Source organism: Monodelphis domestica, chromosome 8 (assembly GCF_027887165.1).
Source record: "Monodelphis domestica isolate mMonDom1 chromosome 8, mMonDom1.pri, whole genome shotgun sequence".
NCBI classification, from domain to species: Eukaryota; Metazoa; Chordata; class Mammalia; order Didelphimorphia; family Didelphidae; genus Monodelphis; species Monodelphis domestica.
Window position 1 is genome coordinate 160,507,772 of NC_077234.1, and position 26,215 is coordinate 160,533,986.

The window sequence follows — 26,215 nt, forward strand, 5'->3', positions numbered from 1 at the left end:
ATTCTTCAAGGTTTCATCCTTGGCCTCTTCAGTTTTATTTTCCCTCTACATTTCTTCCTTTGATTATCTTACAACTTTCATGACTTCAACCATTATTTCACGGTGAATTATTTCTTTTATACTATATGCCATAGTATATCTAGTGTAGTACAATAGATTCTAATCACTTGCACAGACTTTATGGACTACAAGGTACTCCTGAGATGCTTTGCATTTTCCCAGGCCACACCTGGACTAATTCAGTATTCATTCAAGACATATTTATTAAATGCCTATTGGTTGCCGAGTACCATACTAGATGCACGGGGAAAGAAAAACATTTAATCAAGTAAGGACTCTCGCCATTATGGGGCTGAGGATCTTGATGGTGTCTCTGATTGGTGTGCTCTCCCTGCCTATAGAAACTTATCAATATCCTTCCCAATCATTAAGGCTACCACTCTAAGAAATCTTCTTTGATTTTCCCCCTCTCCTACATCCCTTCCTCTGCCAGAAATGTCCTTTCCAATTCAACTGTGCCGATGCCTTTCTTGTCGCACTTCTAACATTCTTACGGCATTTAACATTTTGTGTGAGTCTGCGTGTCTGTGCATGTGCCTCTAGTCCAATATCCTATTTTACAGATCTTCGTTTCCAATATCCTCTTTTTACAGAAGGGGAAGCCAAAGGTGAGACTGAAGAGTGACTTGCTCAGCATCTCACATGTAGCGATGGAGTTGAGATTCAACACTGTCTCACACATACACATACACACAATATTAAAAACCATAAGAACATTAAATGTGCTACACGCACGCACGCGCACACACACACACACACACACACACACACACACACACACACACACACACACACACACACTATGCACATCTCCCCTGTTTGAGTGGAAGCTCCTTAAGGGTAGGAGACTGTTCTAGTCACCTTTGCAATACCTGAAATTCCTACTGCATTTCCTTTTACATACTAAAGGCTTAATTCATATCTGCTGAATGAATAAGGAATGAACATCAATGGTGTGGCATTTTAGAGTCCTTTCTTGTCTACTATAACCTTTCATTGTTTTCCCATTGAGGTGCTGGTCCATATTAATGAAGAGGGTCATAAGCAATTCATTAATATTCTTGGAATAAATGCCAATAAACCTTCTGGACCCGAGAACTAAAGCATATGATAACAACATAATTCAAATGAGAGGGATCTTGTGCAGACAAATCAATTCTCCCTTGGGTAGCCAAACCTGTCAGTTAGGGTCTTAGATGTTAAAAGACAGGCTATATCCATAGAAGAGCTTTAGAGGTTCTTAGAGACAAATCCAGCCTCAAAACAGCATATTAAAAAGGGCATTGGGTTGGGAATCCCAAAATCTGAGATTTAATTCCAACTCTGTCACCACCTGTGAGATGCAGAGCAAGTCACTTTATCCTTTTCACCTTTGGATTCCCCTTCTATAAAATGGGAATACTGGACTGAGTGATCTTATGTGATCCTCTCCAATTTAAAACTAAAATTCCTAGGGACAGTGAGGTGGTTCAGTGGATAGAGAACTTGGGCCTGAGATGGGAGGTCCTGGATTCAGATCTGGCTTCACACACTTCCTAGCTGTGTGACCCTGGGCATGCCACTTAATCCTCCTTGCCTAGCCTTTATTGATCTTCTATCTTAGAACCAATATTATGTATTGAAAGTGGAAATATTATATGGTTTATTTTTCACCAGAGGAATCACACACAAACCTTGTTTACTTTTTATAATTGTTACAATTGAAAGATTTATTAAACTTTTGAATCTATTGACACTATTTACTGTATAAATATAATTTATCATTTGTATCATAATGTTATGTATCTCTCTGTGTCATTTCTTTTTACCCTAAAAGATGTCACACCAGCATGTTTAATGCTAGTAGAACAGTGGAAAGAAGAGGGCCTGTAGCTGCACTGGTCAGAATTAAAATTGTATTTTTTTTTCATGTTTTGGTTCTATGTATTGATTCTAAGACAGAAGGTAAGAGTTTATGAAAAACCAAAACAGTAAAGCTCCTAAATCTCCTGCAATAGTTTAACTCTATACTAAAACTCTGAATTCTTTTCATCACTGTCTAGTACACCCAGGATAATCTGAAAGAGTTTTGGAACCACTCAGAAGGTCAGGGATATGAATGAGAGCTGCTCTACAGTCTGGTGACCCTCTGATGGGTATTATGGCTGTAACTTTTGACCATTTGTCAAACTTGCAAGTCCAAAGGTGTACAGCAATTAGTCCTGCTTTTAAAAATTCGAATCTGCCACAGACCACTAAAGATTGTATGGAAATATTTCATCAAAGTATGAGGTGGGTTGAAGTTAAGAGTTACTAGAAACAGCTTTTTTTGCTTTTTCATTTTAGAAATTTTTTTTGTCTCTATGTTAAACTACAAAAATGCCTTTCCACTTCTTTAATATAAATCTTGATAGAACATAGGTTTAAGAATCTCAGTTAATGGTGACTGGATTTCTTTTTTGGAATTCTTGTTGATAATATTTAATAAACCATTTGTTTTAAGAAAAAAAAATCTAGAAAACCTTCTACAGGCTTTGGAGAGACTTCGTTGTCTTCAATTTCACTTCCTTCAGTCCAATCAGTGTCACTTTTGGCAGCATCATTTCCAAAAGTGGGGAGGCTCTCTGCAGACGGTATATGAAGTAATTCTGGTGACACAAAGGACTGCAGGATGCCATCATCTAATTCATCCTCAGAACTAAAGGGAGGAGTCCTACGTATTGCAAATCAATAGAAAAACATGGAGTCATAGTGTGTCAAGTTTTAACATGAATTGCTATACGTATATTTAAATCCTTACTTTTTCAATTGATTTAGATACAAGACAGCAAATCTTCTGGCTGTTTTAGATAGTGACTATAAGAAAGCAATGTGGTTCAGGATACACATAAGTGACAAAGGGAGTAGAGCACATTTCTTTTTTTCTCCCCCAATAACTCAACTTAATTTTATTTTTACATCTGTATTCTCTCCCTCCTTTCTCCCTTTCCCCATCTATTGAGAAGACAAAATAAACAAACTCCTTTGCAAATATGTGTAGTCATGTGAAACAAATTTCCACATTAGCCACGTCCAAATTAAAAAAAGAAGAAAAAAGGAAGAATAAGTGGTACTTCAATTTATACTCTGAATCCATCAGTTCCCTAGATTTGAAGATGGCTGGCATATTTTATTTTTATCATGAGCTCTCTGGAACTGGGGCAGGTCACTGTATATCAGAGTTACTAAGTCTTTCACAGTTGATTAACTTTACAGGGTTGATGTTACTGTGCAAATTGTTCTCCTGGTTCTGCTCATTTCAGTTTATCATCTACTTAAATCCCAAGTTACTGTCTGTGTGCTCAATTTTACAATGAAGAAAAGCAATGGCATGTTTATCTAGTCCCATAAGTGGTATGAACAAATCTGGAATAATATCTTCTCTCCCTTCACCAGTCCTATCCAGAGCCAATGGGTTAACATTACATAAGAGCCAGATTTTTGGCTCAAGATAAGAATTTCCTAACAATTAGAGATGTTCCAAAATGGGATGGACTCTGCTTCATGAGAATGTGAGCTCCCATTCACTGGAGGTGTTCAGGCAGAAGTTACATGTGTACTTGTTGGGGTGATCTGAAGAGCTAATTCCTATGTTAGGGACAAAATGTCATCTACAGTCCTTCTAATGCAAAGTCCTGCAGAAAAGTCTAGGTAGCGATGTCATTTGAAAAATATGCAAAAGGTAGTCTTGGAAAATCTAAGAATTTCTTCCCTAATTCCCAATCTGGGATAAATCAGATTTTCAAAAAGAATTACTATTTATATAAAGAAGTATTGTGAAGTATTACACATCAAAAACAAAGCATAAATCATGCTAGAATTATTCTGATAAAGTTAATTGGTTTAAATCTTAATTTTTCATATTTTAGAAGATCATCTAATAGGGACCAAAGTAACATAATTTTTAACTATTTGTAGCCCAAAAGACTAAAACTTTATATAAGTGAAACTTGTGCCATAACAGTCCAAATCTTTGGTTTTAAGCTACTAGAAACACCATTAAAAACTATATATAAGATATTACACATTGAAAAAAATAAAATAAAATAAAAAATAAGGATCCTGACTTGTAATGAAAAGAAAGATTTAGAAAAGCAGCAGTATCTCATTTTTTAAAAAAAGGAATAAAATGAAAATAAATAGTAAAAATATAACTTACGAAATACTTGAAGTCTTTTTAGGAAAATGATCTACAATATTTTTCTTGGTTCTAAAAGAAATGATATAAATTATTCCAGGACTATTCACCAGTGAACAATACATTTTAACATTATAACTTATTGTAGCATTGGGGGCATTAATTTTCTTACAACTAGAAGCAGCATTATGGAATGTCAGTGAACCCTCTTATCATTCACAGAAAATTCTAGTTAATAGCAATAAGATAATCAGTTGAGCTAGATGTTAATAAAGTTAAGATTTTTGAAAGAAGTAAAAATACACACATTGACTTGTTTTGTCAAAGAACCTTCAAGTTGAACAAAGCTTATGTTTAATTACACCTTTAAAATAAGTTAATTGCTAAAAATAGAATAAAATTATAAATCTTAAAAAAAAATACACACTTTGGTATATGTATCCGCTCAGCAGGAACAGGTTTTTGTCTGACTAGATGCTTAGTTTTTGAAGATGATTTTGTCACTCTAGGAATCTCTCCAGATGACATTTCCAACAGGGTCATGCTAGGTTTATCTGGAATTGAAGTAGCAATATTGTTCAAATAGCAATTTCTTTATAGGGTTTGACTGCAAATTGTTTTTTAAAATTACATGGATACAATGTAGTTTACATTACTGCTGAAGTCATCTAGGACTCATTTTAGATCACTTTTGGGAGGGAAGTGAAGTTAAAAAACAGCAACCCCAGATTCAAGGATGCTATAATTTAATAGTTATATCTTTTTAATTAAGTATCATAATTACTAACACATTAAATATACATTGCATATCCATCTTCCTACCTGAAATAACTAAAGATGAATTGACACCAAGTCTGTTTGAACTCGCTAGTGTTCTTTCCTCAATCTTGCAACTGACTTGATATTCCAGAAAGTCTCTAATTTCTTGCATGTTGGATACTTGCTTTCCCTTCTCTTGCCTTGCAGTTTCAATTGCAAATAGCACTCGATTCAACTGCTCAGTGGGAATACCACGTACACCCTACAGGAGGAGAGATCAAATGACTTAATTCCAGGAAATTTCACAATATCTTCATAGTTTACACCTAGCTTTGTAAGGAACCAGGAGAGGCACTGGACCTGTGATTTCATTAGCGATTGGGAACTCTCAGATGAGGATATCATAAAAATAGTGATCAATTATTTGCCCAACAAAGTTCTTAACCTGAGGTCCATGAATTTAATTTTAAAATATTCTGATAACTATATTTCAAGATATCTTGTTTCCTTTTAAACCTATTTTATGCACTTAAAAACATTATTCCTAGAGGACTCATAGGCTTCACCCAATGACCAAAAGGAGACAAAAAAGATTTGATGTGAATACAATACTGTGGTATTTGATCTTTGAAAAGCATCCATGTCAACTCTCTGTGAACTAGACAATTCAAAGAATTTGCAGTTTCTTCATCTAGGAGTACCAATGAAATAACAGGTCCAGACCCTATCCCTATGTTCAGCAGTAGAGATCTGCTGTGAAGATAATAAAAATTTGATATCATGGCATTTCTCAACTGAGATTTTAATATGGTTCTTAAGACATTTGGAAATACGGGCAAAAGAATGTAGGATTAACTCAAGAAACTAGATTGTAAACCATATCTATGACTTGAGAAAAAAACTTTATTGAGAATATTATTTCTCTGGATGAATAGATTTTCTTTCTAGATGTTCAAAATGTTCCTTCTCCAAGTATTTCAGGAGACCACCATATTGGAGCCTAAAACATCTTAAAATGTATTTGGAAGAGGAACCATACAATTTATTTTGAATATTTAGGAATAATTTCCCATTGTAGTCCTCAGGGCATTGATATGTTTCCTTTCTGCCTCTATATCTCCAGCTGCTAGCACAGTTCTGGGTAACAAAATAAGCAATTAGTAAATATATGTTATTCTCAGCAGCATCACAGTTTCCTTCGATTTTTGGAATACTAAATTCCAATCTCATTTGTTTTTTTCATATGTAAGGAGTAATAATTATTCATATGTAAAGAGTAATAATTATTCATATGTAAGGAGTAATAATTACTTGATAGCTAAACATCTTTTATCACAACAGATTTGCATTAATTGTTACTTTAAATTGTAATTTTGAAACTTAAAAACTATGTTCACTGGGCATTGAAGACTAGAGTTCCTTTAAAAAAAAAGAAAATGCATTTGGTTTCTATGGCAGGGCGGGCTAGGTGATACCAATATTATTTACAATAATTAGGCCATAATGACATTGAGATGTCAATTAAATGATTTGTTCCCAGTAGTGGACATGACTAATTAGCCTATGCTTTCTAGAAAGAAGCTTCTGCTTTTTGTTTCAATGGAGGGGTGGGGAGTGAAGTCAACAGAAGACCCCAAAATAATTTAAGCTTACTGCGCTAATTCCCAGGGTTTCCAGTTTCTCCACCAATGTCTGTTCTAAGACTGTTCTTAACTCTTTAGTGAGAGAAGGATGGCTCTTCAAAGCTTTTATCAAGTGCAGTTTGTTATTAGTTAGTTTCTTCTCACTCTCCTTTTCTTTTGTTCCTGAAATAAGAGATAAAATTACATTCTGAAAGTGAAATTATTATGCAACTTCTTAAGATCAAAACAAATGAATTTTTTAGTTTTAAGGAAGCAAGGATGTTAACTTTTTTCATAAGAAATACTGCTTATTATTCTCCAAAACTTTGAAAACTATATTAGTCTCAAAAATTGTAACTTGACAAATATTTCATAAGAATCACTATATGATTTCTCATTCAAATAATAACAAAATGCATGATACTACATATATGTATATACACAAATATTTGCATATAGATATATAGTATATTTGTTGAAGCAATAGAAAAGTGTATTTGACTTTTATTCTTTCCTTATGGAAAATACTTCCATTGACTAAACACTGCAGACTACAGTAATAAGCCCATTGGACTTCCAGGTTCCAGGTTCAAATCCAGAATTAGCTATGTGCTGTTAGATAATACAGTTAGCCATTCTACACTGCAGTTTCCTTAGAGGTAAAATAAGAAAACTGGTCAAGATGATCTCCAACATTCCTTCCAGTTCTAATTAGCCATTTCCCAAATTGTAGTTCTAACTTTATGATCCTATGATCCATTTCATGTCATATTATGTTTTTAACATGCAATTCCTTTTCAACAGTAAAAGTTTTTAAATAAATGCTATAAAAATTATTTAAAATTTTTGCTAAATGTTATTTTATAATTTTAATTATATTTTAAATTTTATAAATTGCATTAAAATTTACAAAATGGCAAGAAAATGTATTTTAAGATTAAGTAAATGTTAAAATACTAAAATAATACTCCCCCAAAAAATCTTCAGAGTTTTGAAAAAAATGGAATGTTTGGTGTTTTTTGTTTTGTTTTGTTTTGTTTTGTTTTGTTTCAAGTTCTGGTCATGCCATAGTCAACAACTAAGAAGAAACCCAAAAGACCCACCTCATTTTAACTGTTCTTTGGCTTCCTTCCCCCCCCCCCTCTGTCTACTACCTCTACTACCAGTCCTAGCTCAATGCCAATAAAAAGCTTTTTTGAATCAAAGTCTTTTGTAGGATATCTGTTGTGACCTCTGAAACCAGCTCTGCTCCTAACTACTTCTGTGACTTTGATCAATGCTATTAAACAAACATTTAGAACAGGTCACTGTGATAGGCACTAGGTATATAAAGTTGTTTGAGGTTTTTTTTTACTGTTTTTTTTAACTTAATAGGAAGGAAAGAATATTTATAAAAATGAAAGATCACTTTTGCATGAAGAAAGACCAAGTAAGGGCTTCAGGAAGAAAAAGGGACCCAGAAGGAGCCTTGATGGAAGAGATGGCTTCCTAAATGGGTGGTAGGATTCTTCTCAATTCGTTGGTCCTCTGCTTACCTTAGCATCCTAAGCACCTTTGAGCAGATGCTTCTTTATTGGTTTTACTACTTTTATGATTTCTAAAAATTCCTAAACGACCATATAAAACTCAGTCTAAACACTATCAATTAAAATATTAAAAATTTTCTGTCTTTATTCATGAACAATTTCACTTAAAACTGAAGTGCAACAAATCTAGCTCTTTAAAGAAAAAAATCTACAATAGAAGAGTATTTAGACATCTAGATATTAAGCAGACACAAAAAAGAGGGGCTCTTATTGTAGGGGCTTTCATCAGTTTTCCTTTTTGTTTATGAGACCTAAACAGCTAGTGAATTTAATTGCAATCACAGCCAATTTCACTTGCAGTGATTCATTCCACTACTGGCAGCCAGTCTTCTCCAGGGGTTAAAAGTCAATGGTGATGTCTAAGGTGCCCGAGAATTCATAAAAACAGAGCTCCCTCTGATGCATCCAAAGCTATTTTTAGGCTATTTATTATGGGCATCAAGTTAAAAGAGAATACACTGTAACCTGAAATTTTCTCAGATTCTAGCTTTTGTCTTGCTTTTTGGTACCCAGAGTCATGGGGATCTAAGAATAGGCTCAAGATAGGATAGGATGGAAACAATTTGACTACAAATTCCCAAGTGTTGGATACTTGACCAAGCTTCCTGACAAAAGAACTGCTCACTTGTCTATTGCTAATATTAATGCACAGAATGAAAGAGTCTAGAATATGATACCTGTTTTGGCCTCATAAGCTTAATTTAAACCTTGGTTAGTTGTTTTGCTTTATGTTTTCCACATACTTTGTTCACAGTAAGAAAGTCATAAAAAAATTAAAAGAACTCCAAAAATGATCAAGAAAATGGAGTAAGTAAACAATATGCAGAATACCCAACTGACCAAATATATAAAGATATATTTACATATATATATATAAGTATATGTAAAGATATATTTCTATCAGAAACAAACTTTTTGTTGCTGCTGCTGTGGGTCACTAAAGCAAAATTAAAAAAAAAACTTGCTAAGTATCATTGATCTTTTAAATGTTTACATCTGAAGGATTGAGGCTTAGGACAGCAAGTGGTTAATTGTGGGAATTAAGTGAACCTCACTGAATCCATCTTGTGTCTCACTCAGTGTTGGGATCTGTAAGATAAGAGAAGAGAGACTTTACATGGACAAGAGATCATCTCTTGGAGAGATCTGCTGAAAGAAGAGTGGGGGAAGGGAAAGAAAAAAACTGAGAGTTCTAAGGAAGGAACAGAGGCTTGGAGACCCAACTGACAACTCACTTCTGGCTTGGGGGAAGGAGAGGAGAGAGGTGGATCCCCAGAAACTAAGGAGAAACCTATTCCTTTGGAGATCTACTGTCCTTTCTGAACCCCTGAATACTTCCAACCAAACTCTTCTGACAACAGTCTAAAGTCCTCAGTGGGGCTGTGGATTAGGACTTTTTGAAGAGAGCCATCCACAGATGCTTTCCAATGATTTCTCTCTCTGTCTCTCTCTCTCCCTTACCTGTCCCTGGACTCCTATATTCAAGTTTTAGTTAGTTTAAGAGTAGGGATTAACAGGCAGTTGGCAAGAAAGAGAGATCAAGGCTGAGAAGCCTTGAACTCCTAGACTTTGGAGAGCCAATCTGCTAGAGAGGGTAACTGTAGTGCTTCTCTGTTTACTGACTTTCCTACTTGATACTCTTGACAACTCTTCCCTGCTTGAACCCCAATAAATCACCTGATATTTAAGATTTAGATCTGGACCAGTCTCTAACCAACATACTTAAGGGGATTGAAGATTTGGGGTCACACCCCTTCCCAAAAGGGAGATTCCTGTGATCCAAAATTGCCTGGCCCAAGGAGCTGACATCTCTTCTTGGTAGTTGAGTAGTCCCAAGATCTGGAAAGGGATTGACAGTTGTTATCTCTGGGGGAAGCAGAGGCATAAGAAATCATCTTGCCTATCAAGGCTCCTCAGAGTGGGGACATCTGGCCATCTCACTAAGGCTTCCCTCTTTAGTCTCCTATTCTCCATCTCCCAGAAAACATTCTCTGGGGAGACATACTTCTCTTTCAAGGAGACAGGATTTAGCTATCTCCCCTCAGAAGGAATGGAGGAGAAGAAGGATCTCTTTACTCTCTCAACCCCATTCCCTCTTTCCCTCCATCATCACTATTCCTTCTCCTAATCCCTGCATTACAAGTGACACCCCAGTTAGAGAACAAGAATCCACCATTGACAGATACTGGCAATTGGGAGTGACTGGGGGGAAGGGTAGCCATCTCGTTACATAGAATCCTGTGAACAGTACTCATAGTAGGGAAGTGCTAAGAGGGCAGATTCAAATGAACAACTTTTTTACTGTGTGGAGCCTTGTACAAGAAAAAGGGGTGAAGGTGGGGTACAGTGATATACAAAATGTACCAAAAGATACCGTGGACCAGCCTAGTGCTACTGATAATGGCACACCATTCCTATTCATTTTTTGGGATAACTAACATCACTTTATGATGTTACAGGGACAGTAATGAACATGACTAAGTACTGGGAGCAAATAACATTTGAGATAACAACCTTGTGACCAATGTTTCCTGCCATTTATGGGTCTGTAATGATGGCATGGCAAGTCTACAACACTGTAAAAAGGGGACTTAGAGTGATCATGGGCAAGGATGACAACAACACTGACAATAAACTAGAGAGAGTGCTTTCTCAAATGGCCTCCCTGACAGAAATTTACCAAGACAGACAAGTTGAGGATGGGAAAGGACACTATGACAAACACAGATACTGGCAAAGACAATGACAATGGGGAAGTTGCATCAACGGCTTTGACTGTGGGGCTCTGCACAGAGAAAGCAATGGTAGACAAGCAAGCCAACACAGAATCCACACAAAGAGAGGGGGCTGTAGGGGCACAAAATATCATACCTCTGCAGGATTTTGCAAAAATAAAACAAGATTTAGGCATCATTCATATGAAAGTTCACAAGCCATTTTCAGCCCAGGACTTGGAGGCACATCATAAACAAATGCCCCATTTCTGCACCGAACCCTTCAAATGTCTGAAGGAGCTGAAACAGGCCTTTAGGCTGTTTGAGCCAAATTTTGAGGTTACTGAACTTTTATTGCAAGGATTATTTACTACCCAAGAGCAAGCCCAATCCCTTGGAAAGACGAGAGACGATACAAATTTTACCAGATGTCCAGAATACCAAAGTGATATCCAATTTTCTAGACTCAGAACTTAACTTACCTCAAAAAAGCTAGAGAAGATCTGCTAGAGGCAATTCAGTCATTCTGTGTTCACCCAAATGCATGGGGCAAATTTGAGTGAATCAGACCAGATCCCAAAGAGCACCCTTCCATCTATTTAGACAGGCTCCTGGAGAACATGGAGTCCATTTTAGGATACCCCCAAGACAATGAACAAGCAATACCACATGTGAAGAGACAATTTTAAGAGGATGCAATAACACACTTAGAACTTTCTTTAAGGGTTTCTGCCCCACATTTAAATCTCTCTTGTTGCAAGAACGGAGAGATTCTGCAACCTACTTGCATGAAACAAATTCAGAACAGCAGAGGGAGAAGGATGACCAGATCAGGGATCTAAAGCAAAAATTAGAGGAGACTAAGAAATCATTAAAACAAAAAGAGATAGAAGTTACAAATTTGACAACAGTAAGAACTTTCTCACAAACAAGACCTCAATACTAGCAAAGAGGTCAAGGGGTTGCAAGAAAATGCTTTTTATGCAACAAAATCAATCATATAGTCAGATTCTGTTCCCTGAAGTCACAGTATGAGCAAGGAAATAACAGGAGATCACATTACAATTACAATTACAATCAAAATCAAAATAGAAATAATTACAGGGAAAACAGTTACTACAATTCTTACAAACCAAAATGCTGTGACCATTGTGAGCTTAGAAATCAAAATACCCCAGATTTGAAAACAATGTAGAAACTAATCAATAATAGCACTAATCTGAGGTATGCAACAGTAGTTGCAAAAGGAAATGCACAGCATAGCTTATGAAGCAAGAAGAAGGCCATGCCTAGTTCAAAAATGGCACAGGGGTGTAATTCAGGGGCTACTGCACATAAGATGCTGAAATAATTCTTAGTGGAGGAAATCGAATCTGTGGAGGCAGAGATCAAAAATAGAAACTTAAAACAGTGGGAAAGAAAAAAGGAAGAGAGAAGAGTTGCAAAAAGATATCAGACATGAAAGATAAAATCTTTGAAAGAGGCACACAAGAGATTAATGAAATGAACTAGGAACAAATCAAAAGATACTTAGAGAATTTTCTGACATGCAAATATGGGTTGGAAACAAGCAGCAAAAAGGGTTCCTCACAAGTCCTCAAGTCACATCCAGCATCACAACAGAAAAATTAACAAAACAAAACCTTTTACTGATTCTACAAACCTCAAAGAGAAGTAAATAGACAGAAAGCAAGAGATAGCCCAAGAAAAGTCCAGTGTTCCAGATCCTAGCATGCAAGAATGTATACCCTCACATTCTGAAGAGCTAGGGCAAGTTTCTGTACATGGGAAACCAAGAGATTGTGAACAAAAGTCCAATTTAGATCCAAATGCAAAAAACTTTTTTCCCAACATAGTTGATCTACAGCCCTCAAGTAACAACACAGAATCAAACAGGGGTCTCAAAACACCACAAGAGATCACTGGGAGAATGAACTGGGAAGGGGAGGGCAATGTCCAAACTTCAAATCAGAAATGCATGCCTTCCCATCGTGGAAGAGGGAAATGCCAAAATGAATAAAAAGACTGAATTTTGCAAAGCTATCTCAGAAAAAAGATGAGATGGAACTCTGCTGCCATGGGGGATAGGAATGGAACATTCCAGCTAAGTTAAAGGAGGAGCAGTTGGGACTGCTTAAGTTCTTCTCTCCTTGGCTTGAAGAGGGAAGGAACAAAATCCTTATGAAGCAGACAAAGTTATATCTACAAAAGCCTTACTGAACAGTAAAAGATCCAGAGCATTCATCTGTTATATTAGTAAGATAGAGATTTTTCCCTTTGGGGAAGGCAATAACCTGTCCTGCAAAAGATTCATCCAAATTATATCTCTGAGATAAGAAGTACCAACATCTTGAGGCCACAAAGACATTAACATAGTCTGGGAATAGTCCCAGACTTGTGCTTCAAACCCCCTGAAACTAGCTATAGGAGGGAAATAGTCAGGGACTTCCTGTTTCCTCTAACCTCATTTATATTTTAACCCTTTTACCCAGTAAATAGTTATTTTTGCTTTACTGAAGACTCAACTATCTTAAATGTATTAGAAGGGGGATTACAAATATATCAACTAAAGAAGAAAGAGAATGAAGGGGATTTCCACTTACCCTTCAGCTCTAGTCAGACCTGGCTATGGAGGGAAAGGAAATTTGGTGCTACCTTTTATCTGTTCCCTCTCTCTCAAGTATCTGCCCAAACTCTGGTTCCTTCTTGACTTCCCCACTAGTACAGCAGGAACCAGTACTTTCCTTAAACTCCAGGGAGATGGATGCGGGAGGAAAGAAACAAGATCAAACAACTGTACCTTGCCTAGAAAACTGTAACACTGAGCTTATTCAAAAACAAGAAGCAATTTTGTCACACTCTGCAACAGAAAGCCAGAAAAGCCCAACACTGGACAATTTGCACATAAGTAATTCAATAAGGGACACAAACAGGAATGCAAAAGAGTGCACGTCAACACTTTCATCACCTAATGCAACATCATGCTGTACAAATGGAAACCAAATCAAAATAGCTTCACAAAACGGGGTAGAGAGGCAACATCCAACAGAAGGGGAAACATGTTTAGAAACTGAAGTCATGGTCCAGAACAAGAAATCATTGGGGAAGATTTAGTTCAAAGCATGGAAAACACAGAATCATTGAATGCAATGGTACCTGTCTTGCAAAGCAATGACAATCAAGAACCTTACATGTGGATAAAAGTTGGGGAACAAAACTACAAGACTTTATTTGATACTGGGGCAACAAAGTCTGTTCTCAAATCATCCCCAGACTACAGCAGCATAGATGGATCTGTGAAAATCCCTGTGGCTACTGGGGAGATACAGAGGGTTCCAAAACTTAAGCCAAAGATGGTAAAGCTAGGTTCCTTAACACTTGACCACACCTTCCCATTAATCCCTGCATTACAGCTCTAGCTCATTCTGCCTTCTATTCAATTATGAATCTAGTCCAGTTTCTGTTTTGTGAGAAAACTATTCAGTTTTGGGAACTGTGAGAAAACTTTACTGTTTAAACTTAGCCCTGCTTGGCTGGGAACCTGGACCACCTCTCCTGCTGCTTAGTGACCCTTAACTAAGGACCTAAAATGATGTTGACCAGAAAACCAGTCAGATCTAAAGACCGATGCAAGGAGTTTTCTTACAATTAAATATGTCAAGCAACCATATGTCTGATCTCAAAAAAAAAATGTTCCTGTACTGGTCAATCAGTTATATTTTCCATGTTCCTTAGATCAAATAAGTGAGAGATGGGGGGGGGAGGGTAATGGGACACCTCTTTCTGATTTCAGGGAACTGTACCTGTTCACTCTCTACCTCCCAACTACCTCCCTAAACTTTCCTCCAATTAGAAACCATATTACATAAGTGTGTTCCCTGGTTAATTACTTTCTTTTAATTAATTGGTCTTATTTGATTATTTTTGATGTATAAAAGTCTGCCCACCCCCCCACCCCCCAGTATATTTGGAGCCTGGTGCCAAAGCTGAGGAAGACAACTGGTCCTGATTTGTTATGCAATTGGCATGCACTGCTTAATAAATCAATAACTTTGGAATCTTGAACCTTTGCTTCCTCAGTCATTTCCACCACACTTTTAATGAACTCTAGGAGGATGGAAACCTTGAGGGCAACACCCATGAAAAGCAGCTAATGTTAAAATAAAACTTGTTTTTATTACTAGATAGGATTCATTGTGAACTGTTGTAAGGAAGGATTCCTTGACAAATGCAAGTGGGTATCTGCTGTACAATTTTTTTCTTAAAAAAAGGAAAAGATAGCCCTTGCTCTCAAGGAGCTAATGTTCTGACAAGGGTGATAACATTTAAAAAAACTGAGTCTATACAAGATTTATGCAGGGTAAACTGAAGATAATCAACACAGGGAAGACACTAGCTTTATGGAGAATTGGGAAAGGCTTCTTGTAGAAGTTGAGATTTTAGATGGAACTTGAAGAAAGCCAAAGGCAGGAGCCAGAGATGAGGAAAGAGAGGGTTCCATGTATGGGGGATAGCCAGTGAAAATGTCTGGTTGGAAGATGAAGTATTTTGTGCAATGAACAACTTAGGAGGTCAGTGTGACTGTATTAAAGAGGAAACAATAAGGTATAAGATGACTAGAAAGACAGGAATGGGTCCAGAAATGGAAGACTTTAAAAGCCAAACCAAGGGTTTTATATTTGATCTTGGAAACAACAAGGAACTCCTAGAGTTTATTGAATAGGGGCAGTGATACAGCCAGACTTATGCTTTAGGAAGTTCAATCTGACAGTTGAAAGGGGAATGGATTAGAGTGGGGAGAGACTCCCGGCTATGGAGACTCCAGGACTACGGAAATATTCCAGAAATAATGTAATAAGGGTTTGTGCTAGGGTGATAACAGTATCAGAATGGAGAAGGAAGATTATATAAGAAATAATATGAAGGTAAAATGGATAGAACTTGGCAACAGATTGGATATGGAGAGTGAGAAAGAAAGTGAGGTATTGAGGATGAGACCTTCTTTGCAGGACAGGGTGTCTGGGAGAATGGAAGAGCCCTCAAGAGTCAGAGGTGAGAGTTTGGAGGGAAAGATGATGAGTTCATTTTGGATATTTTGGGTATGTTCAGTTTAAGATGTCTACCACACATACAGCACAAGATGCCCAATAGAGAATTGGAAACAGAAGTCTGGAAGTTAGGATACAGGTTTAGGGCTGGGTAAATAAGATGTGAAAATCATCAGCATCCAAGCAAAAGAACAGAGGAAGAAGAGAAATGGGTTCAAGTCAGAACCTTGAGTCACAACCACAGTTAGGGGCCGTGACAACTACTTTCACATCACAAAAAACTTCTGCATTTGGTAGGAAGATTCTAATCAAGTTTTAAGTATTAAGTACTCCTCTACTCCTCATTCTAAATTGATGGTTGTATAGAAAAACTTTAAGAAAAGTAGACGGAAAAATATCAAAATTGAAAGAACACTGAATGAGGAGTCAGAAAATAACTATGGTCCCAGTGGTTCTAATAAAAAGCTATGTGATCATGGACATGGCACAAAACCTCCCTGAACCTCAGTTTCCTAATGTGTAAACTGGGTCCCTTCAAACACTACATCGTGTTGGACTCAACGCAGTTCACAAGTACTTCCAGAGGGGAGGTTTTCTATTTTGTTTTAATGTAATGTTTCAGTAGCAAATAAAGTCATGCAAATAAATGGGAGGCCATCCTCACACCTCCCTTCTACACCTTGTTGGAGTCTCCCATCTAAGAATATTTTTCACCCTCAGTACAGATAGCTGCTTTGTTGTCTCCCCATCATGAGAATGAGCTCCTTGATAGCTAGGACTGTTTTGTCAGTTTTAACACAATACCTGGCATATAGAAAACAATAAATGCTTATTGATGTTTACAAATAGTAATATTTGTTCATCCTAAACACCCACAAGGATAGTTCACAATAACTGAAAGAAAAAAAGCAATGATTTCCATTATCCTATAGACACACACCCAAATGTCATGCTGAATATGATCAGTGACTGAGCTGGGTCAGTGTTCTAGTCCAGGATTGTCTCTCACTGTGGCTCCCCTTGGAAGTCTGATGATAGCATATGGGAGATGCTTTTCACAACATTATTTTAAAATATATTTAATTATTATTAATAATAATTTTAAAATTAATCATTTTAAAATAATTTAAAGACTCAATGGGTATCAGTGACTTTCCTAAGTTATTTTAAATAACCTGTATGGAATTTTTTAGGGTTTCAAAAGAGAAGGGCTTTAGATATTCTATTTAAGTAGCAGACAACAGGACAATTCTTGCTCAGTTTGAAGAGTCCCCCAACCAACCTGATGGGGTTGGCCTTTGAGCCAGGGATCTTTGCCATGGGGCAGGGTCTCTTGTCAAAAGGTGGGTACCTCCCATGGAAAGGGAGATAGGATGTGAAATGGAATACTGGGCTTGAAGTCAGAAAAATCTGAGCTTGAATTCTGCCTTGGACACTTAAGGGTTGTATAATCTTGGGCAAGTCATTTAACCACTCTCAGCCTTGGATTGTTCATCTACAAAATGGGGATGATGGACCTACTTTTTAAGATTGTCATATGAGCATCAAATGTGATAACATTTAAAGCACTCTGCAAACCTTAAAGTGCTATATTTAGGATAGCTATCCGCATCATTATTCTAGATAAGTGCATTAGGTCTTTTTTTCAATTCACAGGGAAGTCTTGATTGTACCCCAGTGCCTGGATATCAATCAAATATGGCTAATATTTAAAAGAAGATTACAGAGAAGCAGAATAAAAGGGAGAGTGGCCCTCAGAAAATGGTGGACCATTTCCATAGCTCAAACCAACAAGTCACAGACAGGAATGATTCCTATGCCAAGAATCAATTTCATCAAACAAATGGGAGAACTTATCCAAATGAGGAGTTTTCTGATTCCCCCTGGCTTGAAGAACAACAATCCCGCAGCAATTAAATTAGTAAAAGCTAGTTCATATTCAATGATCACATCTTACTTCAGGAGAAAACAGGGAAATTTTAGCTGAGTATGCACCTAAAATACAAAATACAAAAAGCTAGGATACCTCACTCATTAGAAACAAAACAGACAAATGCTATCGGCGTATGGACTCAAAAAACAAAACCATAGTCAGTGACCAAAGATGATGAAGGCAGAAGCACTTCTACTTGAAAATGTTGATACACTTTGATATTCTGACTACACCGAGATAGTCAACAACCATTTCTTCAGAACAGAAGTCTTCATGGGAAAGTCCATGGGAAAGGCTTGGCTACTCTGCTCAATACGATCCATAACAATTCCAAAGAGCTCATGATAAAAATGCCATCCACCTCTAGACAGAGAACTGATGACAGCTGAGGGCAGATTGAGCCTACAGTTTTCACTTTTTCCTTCTTTTTTGGCAACATGACTGATGTGGAAATAGGTTTTATATGGCCTCATCTATATTATTGATATCGTTTTGCTTGCTTTCTCAATAAGCAGGGGAAAGGCTGGAGGAACGGAGAGAATTTGGAATTTAAAATTTAAAAATGAGTGTGAATAAAAATAAAACTTAAAAAAAGTAAACAGTGGATAAGATGCACTCACCCAAATTAATCAAACAATCCCTGCAAGTGCATGTCAGAGATCTGCAGACCCTCCCCCTCCCCTTCACTCGAATCACTTTAACTGCTAATATAAAGATATCCCTGCACTGTACTAGCACTAGCAACTACCTCAGGAACTTAAATCAGCAAATTGATTGGCATGTTCTAGACTAGAACTTCTTAAATTTTAATTCTAGGCAACTTTAGATCCACTCAAAGTTTCACAGACCTCCTCTATTGTCCTATATTATGTCTTTTCATGATATAGATCATGGTTTTCTACTTCTTTTCTGTATTATTCCCTCTGGATACTACATGGATTTTTTTTTTGGATACATAAGTGCCCTCTCTGAATGAGGACATGCTTCCCAATTCAAGGGTGTTCTGGAGCCAGCTCATACTGGCTCGTAAAAGCCAGTTGTTAAATTTACATTCATTTACTCCTTATAAATAGGCAAACTCTACAAAATGGGGGTTTGATTTATTATTTTTTGTTTTTTTATTTTAATGTTTAATCTATTATTGTCTACTGTCTAGACTTAAGAAAGTGATGGATACCACTTAATGATGTTAATGATTATTAATGATAAATTAATAATGATGCAGATTGAATTTAAAAGTACTATGAGTAGATTTTTTAGTCAGTTATTAAAAACTTACCAGCATGATGTCTGCCAGTACTGAAAGATTTAAATGTGTATTAATTATTTAAAGAATAGACATGAATTAAAGTAGAGGTGATAATTTGTTGATTAAAGTTAGGTTAAATGTACAATATTCATTAACTCTTCCCTGGCTTAAAAAATTAATTGAGCCAAATTGAGGAAATAACAAGACAAATGAAAAGTAAGGAAAACACTTTATATGTAATTAACATTAGAAGTGAATTCAGCCTTGGAGTGATTTGGGATTCAAAAGTAGTAAGTCCCAATGCCAAACTTCATAGATACAGATTTTTTTAGGGGGGAAAAACTGAAACTATTGAGGATATCATACATTAAAGGGAAAATTTTTACTTTTTGTTCCAACAGAAATTACAAAGCAAATATTTAGATAAAAGGAACACAAAACATGCAAATTATTCCTGCAATATGATAATAGAATGTTCACTGAAAAGGAAATTCTATTAAATATTAGTAATATATTTGTTTAAATTGTTTATTTAATGGAATTAGCATTCAATTTAAACTATTATGAAAGGAACTATACTATAGCACAATGAGGGATGGACTTGGAGTCAGAGGAAGACTGGGGTTAGAATCTGGCCTCAGTCATTTGTGAACTGGTGGTCCAAATCACTTAACCCTTCCCAGCTTAGTTTCCTTATCTATAAAATGGGGACTATAAGAGCATCTAACTCACACTGTTATTATGAGACTCAAAATTAAGTGAAGCACATTTCCGATCTTTAAAGCACTGTGGGATAGTGATGCCTAAGCAAAGATATTATATGTCCCATATCTGTAATATCAATTTTTTTACTCTGGAGGCACAATAATAACTAGCATTTATAGAACACTTAAAAGATTTGCAAAGCATTTCACCAATATTATCTCATTTTATTCTCACAACAATCCTAGGATGTAGGTGCTGTTTTTATTCTTATTTTATAGATGAGGAAACTGAGGCAGACAGAGATTAGATGACTTGTCCAGGGTCACACAGCTAGTAAATGTCTGCAGCTAGAATTGAAACAAGTTCTTCACGCCTTTAGATTCAGCAATCTAACCTTAGTGAGTCACCTACTTGCCTCTACTGTGAAGGAATGGGATAGAAATGATAATAAAAAGCCATCAGGAAGCCTAATGACAGCACCAAACCTGTCTGAGTGTTAACAGGTGAAGTCTCATCTCTCATCTTTTTCCTTTTTTTTCCCTTCTATTCTTTGGGAAATGAGCAGCAGTCATTCTTAGCCTTGGCTTTTTCAGAGCCTAAGAAGACTCCAATGATTTACATGACTGCAGAAAATTTAAAAACTTTAAAATTTTAAACAAAGACCAAATGGCTATTTCTGGATGTATGCACTGTCAAATACAACACTAGCAAAGCAGGGGCAGGTATGCCGCTCAGTGGATAGAGAACCAGGTCTGGAGACTGGAGGGTCTGGTTCAAATCTGGCCTCAGATACTTCCTAGATGTGTTACCCTGGGCAAATCACTTAAACCCAATTGCCTCATCCTTATTGCTCTTATGTCTTAGAACTGATCATTAGTATCAATTCTAAGACAAAAGGGAAGGGTTAAAAAATATACTGGCAGAGCAACGACAAAGAAAATAAGCCTCATTCCGCAAAAGGCAATAAAATCCCCCAAAAAGAGCTGAGAAGGGGGAATAAGAGAAACAAAGGGATAACCCACCTACCGGAGAGGTGACTTCTGTTGTTTAAATGAGATAAATGAATGTATGCTTATAGATTGTTGGTTGCACCATTTTGTAAAATCATTCCTGAAATGACTAGTGTGGTCATGAAGACATGCTCCTAATGGGCTATCCTTCATTTCCATTTTGATGAAGCTACTGATGGGGATGAGTTGTCCTGAGTCAATCACATTCCCTTCATTGTCCTCTTGTTTATTTATTTCATTTTACATTTTTTCCCAGACTACACATAGTTTCATGTTTTAATAACTGTTTTCTGACATCTTGTGATTTATGTTCTCTTCCCCTCCCGAAGATGGCAGATATTATTTTAAAATTTACATATTTTTCCACTGTATATATAAATACAATTTAAATAATTGCCTTGTATGTAATATGTGTTCCAGGCGGTAGAATGAAACTAGAGATGGAACTCATGTCTATTAAATGTTTTCTGTGTATGAAACACCATATATGCCTTCCAATTGAATACAAATACTAGCTGTGTAGGAATATAGTTAGGGATATTCTAGGGTTAGTTAAAAGAAAGGAATTTTGAGATAAGCCCTGGGAGATGAGTCTGGGAAAGGAAGGAATTGTGGGAGTTTGAACTGAAAATAACTAAAGTTGCTTCCTCCTTGGATTTCATCTGAGCTGGAAGTGGGTTTTGTTTCTCTGCCTAGATTTCCATCAAGCTGAAGGAGGGGTTTTGCTCTAAGAGATTCTCCCTGGATAGCCAGGATTTTATGGAGAGATCTTTGACATATAGGTAGAGGATTATTTTGGAGCAAACCAATTTTCCCTGAGTCCAAAGATCATCTGCCAGTGGTCCAGCTGCCAGAATTCCTCTTGGCGAAGGTCATCCATAGCTTTCCATCTATAACTTTGGGTTACTTAGTACAGCAGCCAAACCCAGGGTTTTTCCTTTCTTTATTAATTACTGGTGGGAAGATTAGGTTAAGTCAGATGCCTTGGGAAAGGGTTTTAGGCAGGTTAGGGAGCCATAGGCAGGGCCCAGAGAAGAAACAGAAGGCTCCCCTTAAGCAGGGGACTTAGGAGTTGGGTGGAGGCAGTTTGAAGAGCCTACCAGTTTTCCTTATTCCTTTGATTAAAATACACCTTGTTTCCATAAGCCAAGGGTTTGCTGCTTAACTGATCCTGAGGAGTTCCTTGGTGGGTTCTAATATCTAATATCCCTCTAAGACAGTTCCTCATTACAGCTGGTCAAAATCACTGATTTTGGTCAAAATTCACTGATCTTTATTAGCCAAACAAATTCAGTGGTGTAAAGGATGAAACCTATTTGTTTTTCTTTCCTAAAATACAGCCTATTTCATTCTAACATGCAATACAGAGACATTGAAATTATGTCAAATTAGTTATTTTAAAAGTTTTTTTATAAATTATGAATATGGCATTAAAATGATCTATTTATAAATTATCTTACTGAAGAACCACTTCAACCCCTTCTAATTAAACTAGTCAAAAATTGAACTAACAAAAGCAAATCACTAAGTTTCAATTATTACCTAAGAGAAGTCAGCAATTTAATTTTAAATGAAAGCACCTAAAATTCAGTTTCTTGCTATTAAGCCTATTTTAATGGAAGTGGCCATTTCATCTTTTGCCTTTGACTTGTTTTACTATTTTGGTATTTACAAATGAGGCAAATATTTATGGATCAATAAATGGTAAATGATATAGGGGCAAACTTGCTACCAAAATTTTTTAATGTCTTAGATTAGGGAAAATTTTTAAACTATTTAGATTTGGATGAATTTTCAAAGTATTTTATTCATTTCCATTTCAATTCAGCTGGTATTGTAATTGCCTAATAATAAAAGCACAGTGCTTGGAACACTGTATATTCTCATAAAAATAAATGGAAGGGGACAGCCAGGGGTCTCAGTAGATAGAAAACCAGGCCTAGAGATGAAGTCATGGGTTCAAATCTGGCCTCAGACCCTTCCTAGCTTGTGTGACCCTGGCAAGTCACTTAACTCCAATTGCCTAGCCCTTACCATTTTTTAGCCTTTAACCCAATATTGATTCTAAGATGAAAAGCGAAAGATTAAAATTTCAAAATGGAAGTATTGAATAAGAAATGGGACCAAGTAACACAGCTTCATTGTCTCCTTACTGTTTCTAGTAAAAAATAAAATTCTCTTTTTGGGGTAATTTGAAATCTTTTACAATCTGGCTCCAACTTACCCTTTGTACCTTATTTCATACTTCTCCCCCTAAATACACTCTATATTACACCTAGTTGCATTTCCCCATTCCAAACATGACATTTTCCATCTTTGTGCTGGAATGATCCCCCTCTTCTTCATCTTTACCTCCTGGAACCCTTCGAGCCCTCTGAGGCTCTGCTCAGGAGCTACTTCCTTTTTGAGGTTACCTGATCTTTTGTGTTATTAGTACCCCAAGAAATTATTTGTGTTGTATATACCACCTGCACATGTTGCATATCCATTCAGCAGTTCTAATCTGCTTGAGAGTGGAACCTATTTCATTTTTTAGTTTTTTTATACTGAAAGCCTAGCACAGTGCTGTGCAAAGAGTTGGCACTTAATATATACTTGCCGAAGGTTAAGTGAATGAATATATAGCTATATCACAAATAGAAAATGTTCATAAGTTCTAAATATCTCCTTAATATAAATGTACAGTATCACCAAACTGTGGATAACAGATTTTCAAAGTTTCATCTATTTTCATAATAAAATATAGTAATTTATGTACCCAAGCCTTGATTGACACCACTGCTACCTTTTTCTTCCTCTGAACGCTCTTCTATTGGTTCCAGTATGTGCCACGAGGATGCCTGTTCTATTAATGAGGAAAAATAGGAATAGCACAAACAGGACAACGGAAGGACAAAGTCAAAGGAAAATTAGTTTCTTTTCTAACACAATTCTGAAAGCATCGTGTAATTTCTATGGTAATTTTTTATTACTCTATAGGAGATATTTCATATAATTCAATTTAGGTATCTAATTAAAGAAAGGTTTTATCAGACTTGCAAACTGACTTTATAAAGTGTAGGGAAATAATATCTTACATATATATATATGCTTTAAATAATTATATTAAGACTTCTTATTTACCTTCACTAAATCATAACCATTTTACTAAACATTTTATTTTATAAGAAACTTTAAAATGTAGCTACTTTGTTTTATTTGAAAGTCAATTATATATATATGTATATATATATATATATATATATATATATATATATATAATGTCTGATGTTTTCCATTTCTACCTGAAAACAATCTTCATGTCATGATCTCCAATTACTTCATAGGATCATAGCTCTATAGCTATAAAAGACAGTAGAAGGCATCTACTCCAACTCTTTCATTTTACAAATCAAGAAACAGAGGATCAGTGGGGTTAAGCAACTTGCCCAAAGTCACACAGGTAGTGAGCATCACCAGGTGGGATTTGAATCAATGCTGAGACAATGAGTCAATACTCCTTCCTCTATACATGACTGCTTGTTGATTTCCCTATATTGGATGTTACTTGTTATTTTTATTTTAGCATTCAATGTTCTTTGTAGCTAGGCAGGTAGGTGGTACAATTGATAAGAGTACTGGGCTGAGAGTCAGGAGGGCTCATCTCCCCAAGTTCAAATCCAGCCTCAGGAACATATTAGCTGTGTGATCTTGTGCAAGTCACTTAACTTTGTTGGCCTCAGTTTCCTCATCTGTAAAATGAGATGGAGAAGTAAATGGCAAATGATTCTAGTATATTTGCTAAGAAAATCCCAAATGGGATCATAAAGAGCCAGACACAACTGAAAATGATTGAATAACAAATTCTTTACAAAAATAGAAATAGCTCTACCGATTATCAAATGAGAGAAAAAAAGGTCAGTGCCCCTTAAATACCTCTCCTACTGAAGTATTTATTGGGGTTATAATGTTATAATATAATGGGGTTACAAAACCCCATTATTGTATTCTAAATGTATTTTGACTACTGTTCATGCCTAAACTTACTTTATGGGTACCATTTAATAAATACATGTTAATCTGGCAAGGGAAAAAAAAAAGTTCATTTCCATTGCATAAGTGAAAAAAAGAAGGTAAAGAAAGAAGAGAAATATTTTTAAAAATCATTTCTCAACATCCTTAAGAAAGCACAAACTCAATTTTGCCATATAATGGGCTTCTTTTAATAATTCATCCCTGAAAAGTTAAAAAAACAAACAAACAAACGAAATCAATCTGATTGATAAAATGTTATAGTTAAATAAAAATGTCAGTTCAAAAAAAAAAAGAAAGAAATTCCCTGGCTTCCAACAGACCCTGAGTTATTTAAATAAACTACTTTACACTAATGTAACTACTTTGAATATAGAGAATAGAAACATTCCTATTAATTAAACCCACTGTTTTAAAATAAAGAATGAAAAGAAAATTTGATCAAACTGGTTTCTCAGTGTTTTGAGGGATTCTTATCTTATCACTGAATACTTCATATTTTGAATCCTAGTTGTCCAGATGACAGCCATGACTTCATGAAGTTAATCAATAGGCCATCTGTCCTCATTTTAATAAAACTGAACACCAATACCATGCTTTCACACTGGAGCTTAAATAAGATATTCAGGATAGATTTTACCTTTTACAAAAAAGCCTGTTTTATTTACTAGAACTGTTCACAGGAAATGAAGGATAATTTGCTTTTCCAACTTGAAGATGAAATTCTTAACAACATAGGGTTATTATTTGACACTACTAAATTGAAGTGATGATGAACATATTTCTTTTAAAATCTTCAAAGAAATGATACATGCACAATACATCACTCAAGGTTAGTTGCATGTCTCATTTTTCCCCTCACTTATGTTTAGATGCTTCCTAAACTGTAGAATGTGAAAAAATGTGAATATAAATTCATGACATTTTCTATTATAGTTAATGGAAATCAATCTAATTTCTAATCACTATCACTAATCACAAAAGTAACTTTTCTACTTGTAGATTACTTTCCACTTAGTTAGAATAATTTTAACTTTTCATTTTTATTAAGCTTCCTTTAAAAAGAATTTATGATTTATTTATCACACTGAAGATTTATAGTCAGAATATCATATGTATGCCATGTATCTAAAAATGCATAATGGAAAACACAGGCAACCTGAAAGTGAGGTTCACATATCTATACCCCAAGTAGCTTCCTCTCCTTTGCCTCGGGTAATTTCAATGAATGAAACTGGGTAACCCTCAGTTAAATGGAAAATAGTTTGGAACATTTTGTTATTTCCCAATCATATTGAGTTTTCATCATACATAATATGGAAGGTGTTAAAGGAACTTACAACAAATATTGACACAAAAAAA

The 26,215-nt window shown here is 35.9% G+C and overlaps 1 protein-coding gene across 6 annotated transcripts in view; it reads right to left on the reverse strand.

The window, feature by feature from the left end:
• DZIP1 (DAZ interacting zinc finger protein 1) overlaps positions 1-26,215 on the reverse strand; it is a 108,087-nt gene that overhangs the window by 10,342 nt on the left and 71,530 nt on the right. For 4 of the 6 annotated variants that reach the window (XM_056807520.1, XM_016424967.2, XM_056807519.1 and 1 more), the window contains exons 13-18: positions 23,601-23,687; positions 6,629-6,780; positions 5,039-5,237; positions 4,644-4,770; positions 4,238-4,288; positions 2,562-2,752 (exon numbers count right to left, since the gene is read on the reverse strand). In XM_056807520.1, coding sequence (XP_056663498.1) covers positions 2,562-2,752; positions 4,238-4,288; positions 4,644-4,770; positions 5,039-5,237; positions 6,629-6,780; positions 23,601-23,687 — 807 coding nt within the window. The remainder of the gene's footprint in view (positions 1-2,561; positions 2,753-4,237; positions 4,289-4,643; positions 4,771-5,038; positions 5,238-6,628; positions 6,781-23,600; positions 23,688-26,215) is intronic. The other 2 variants (XM_056807521.1, XM_007501387.3) reach the window with 2 other exon arrangements.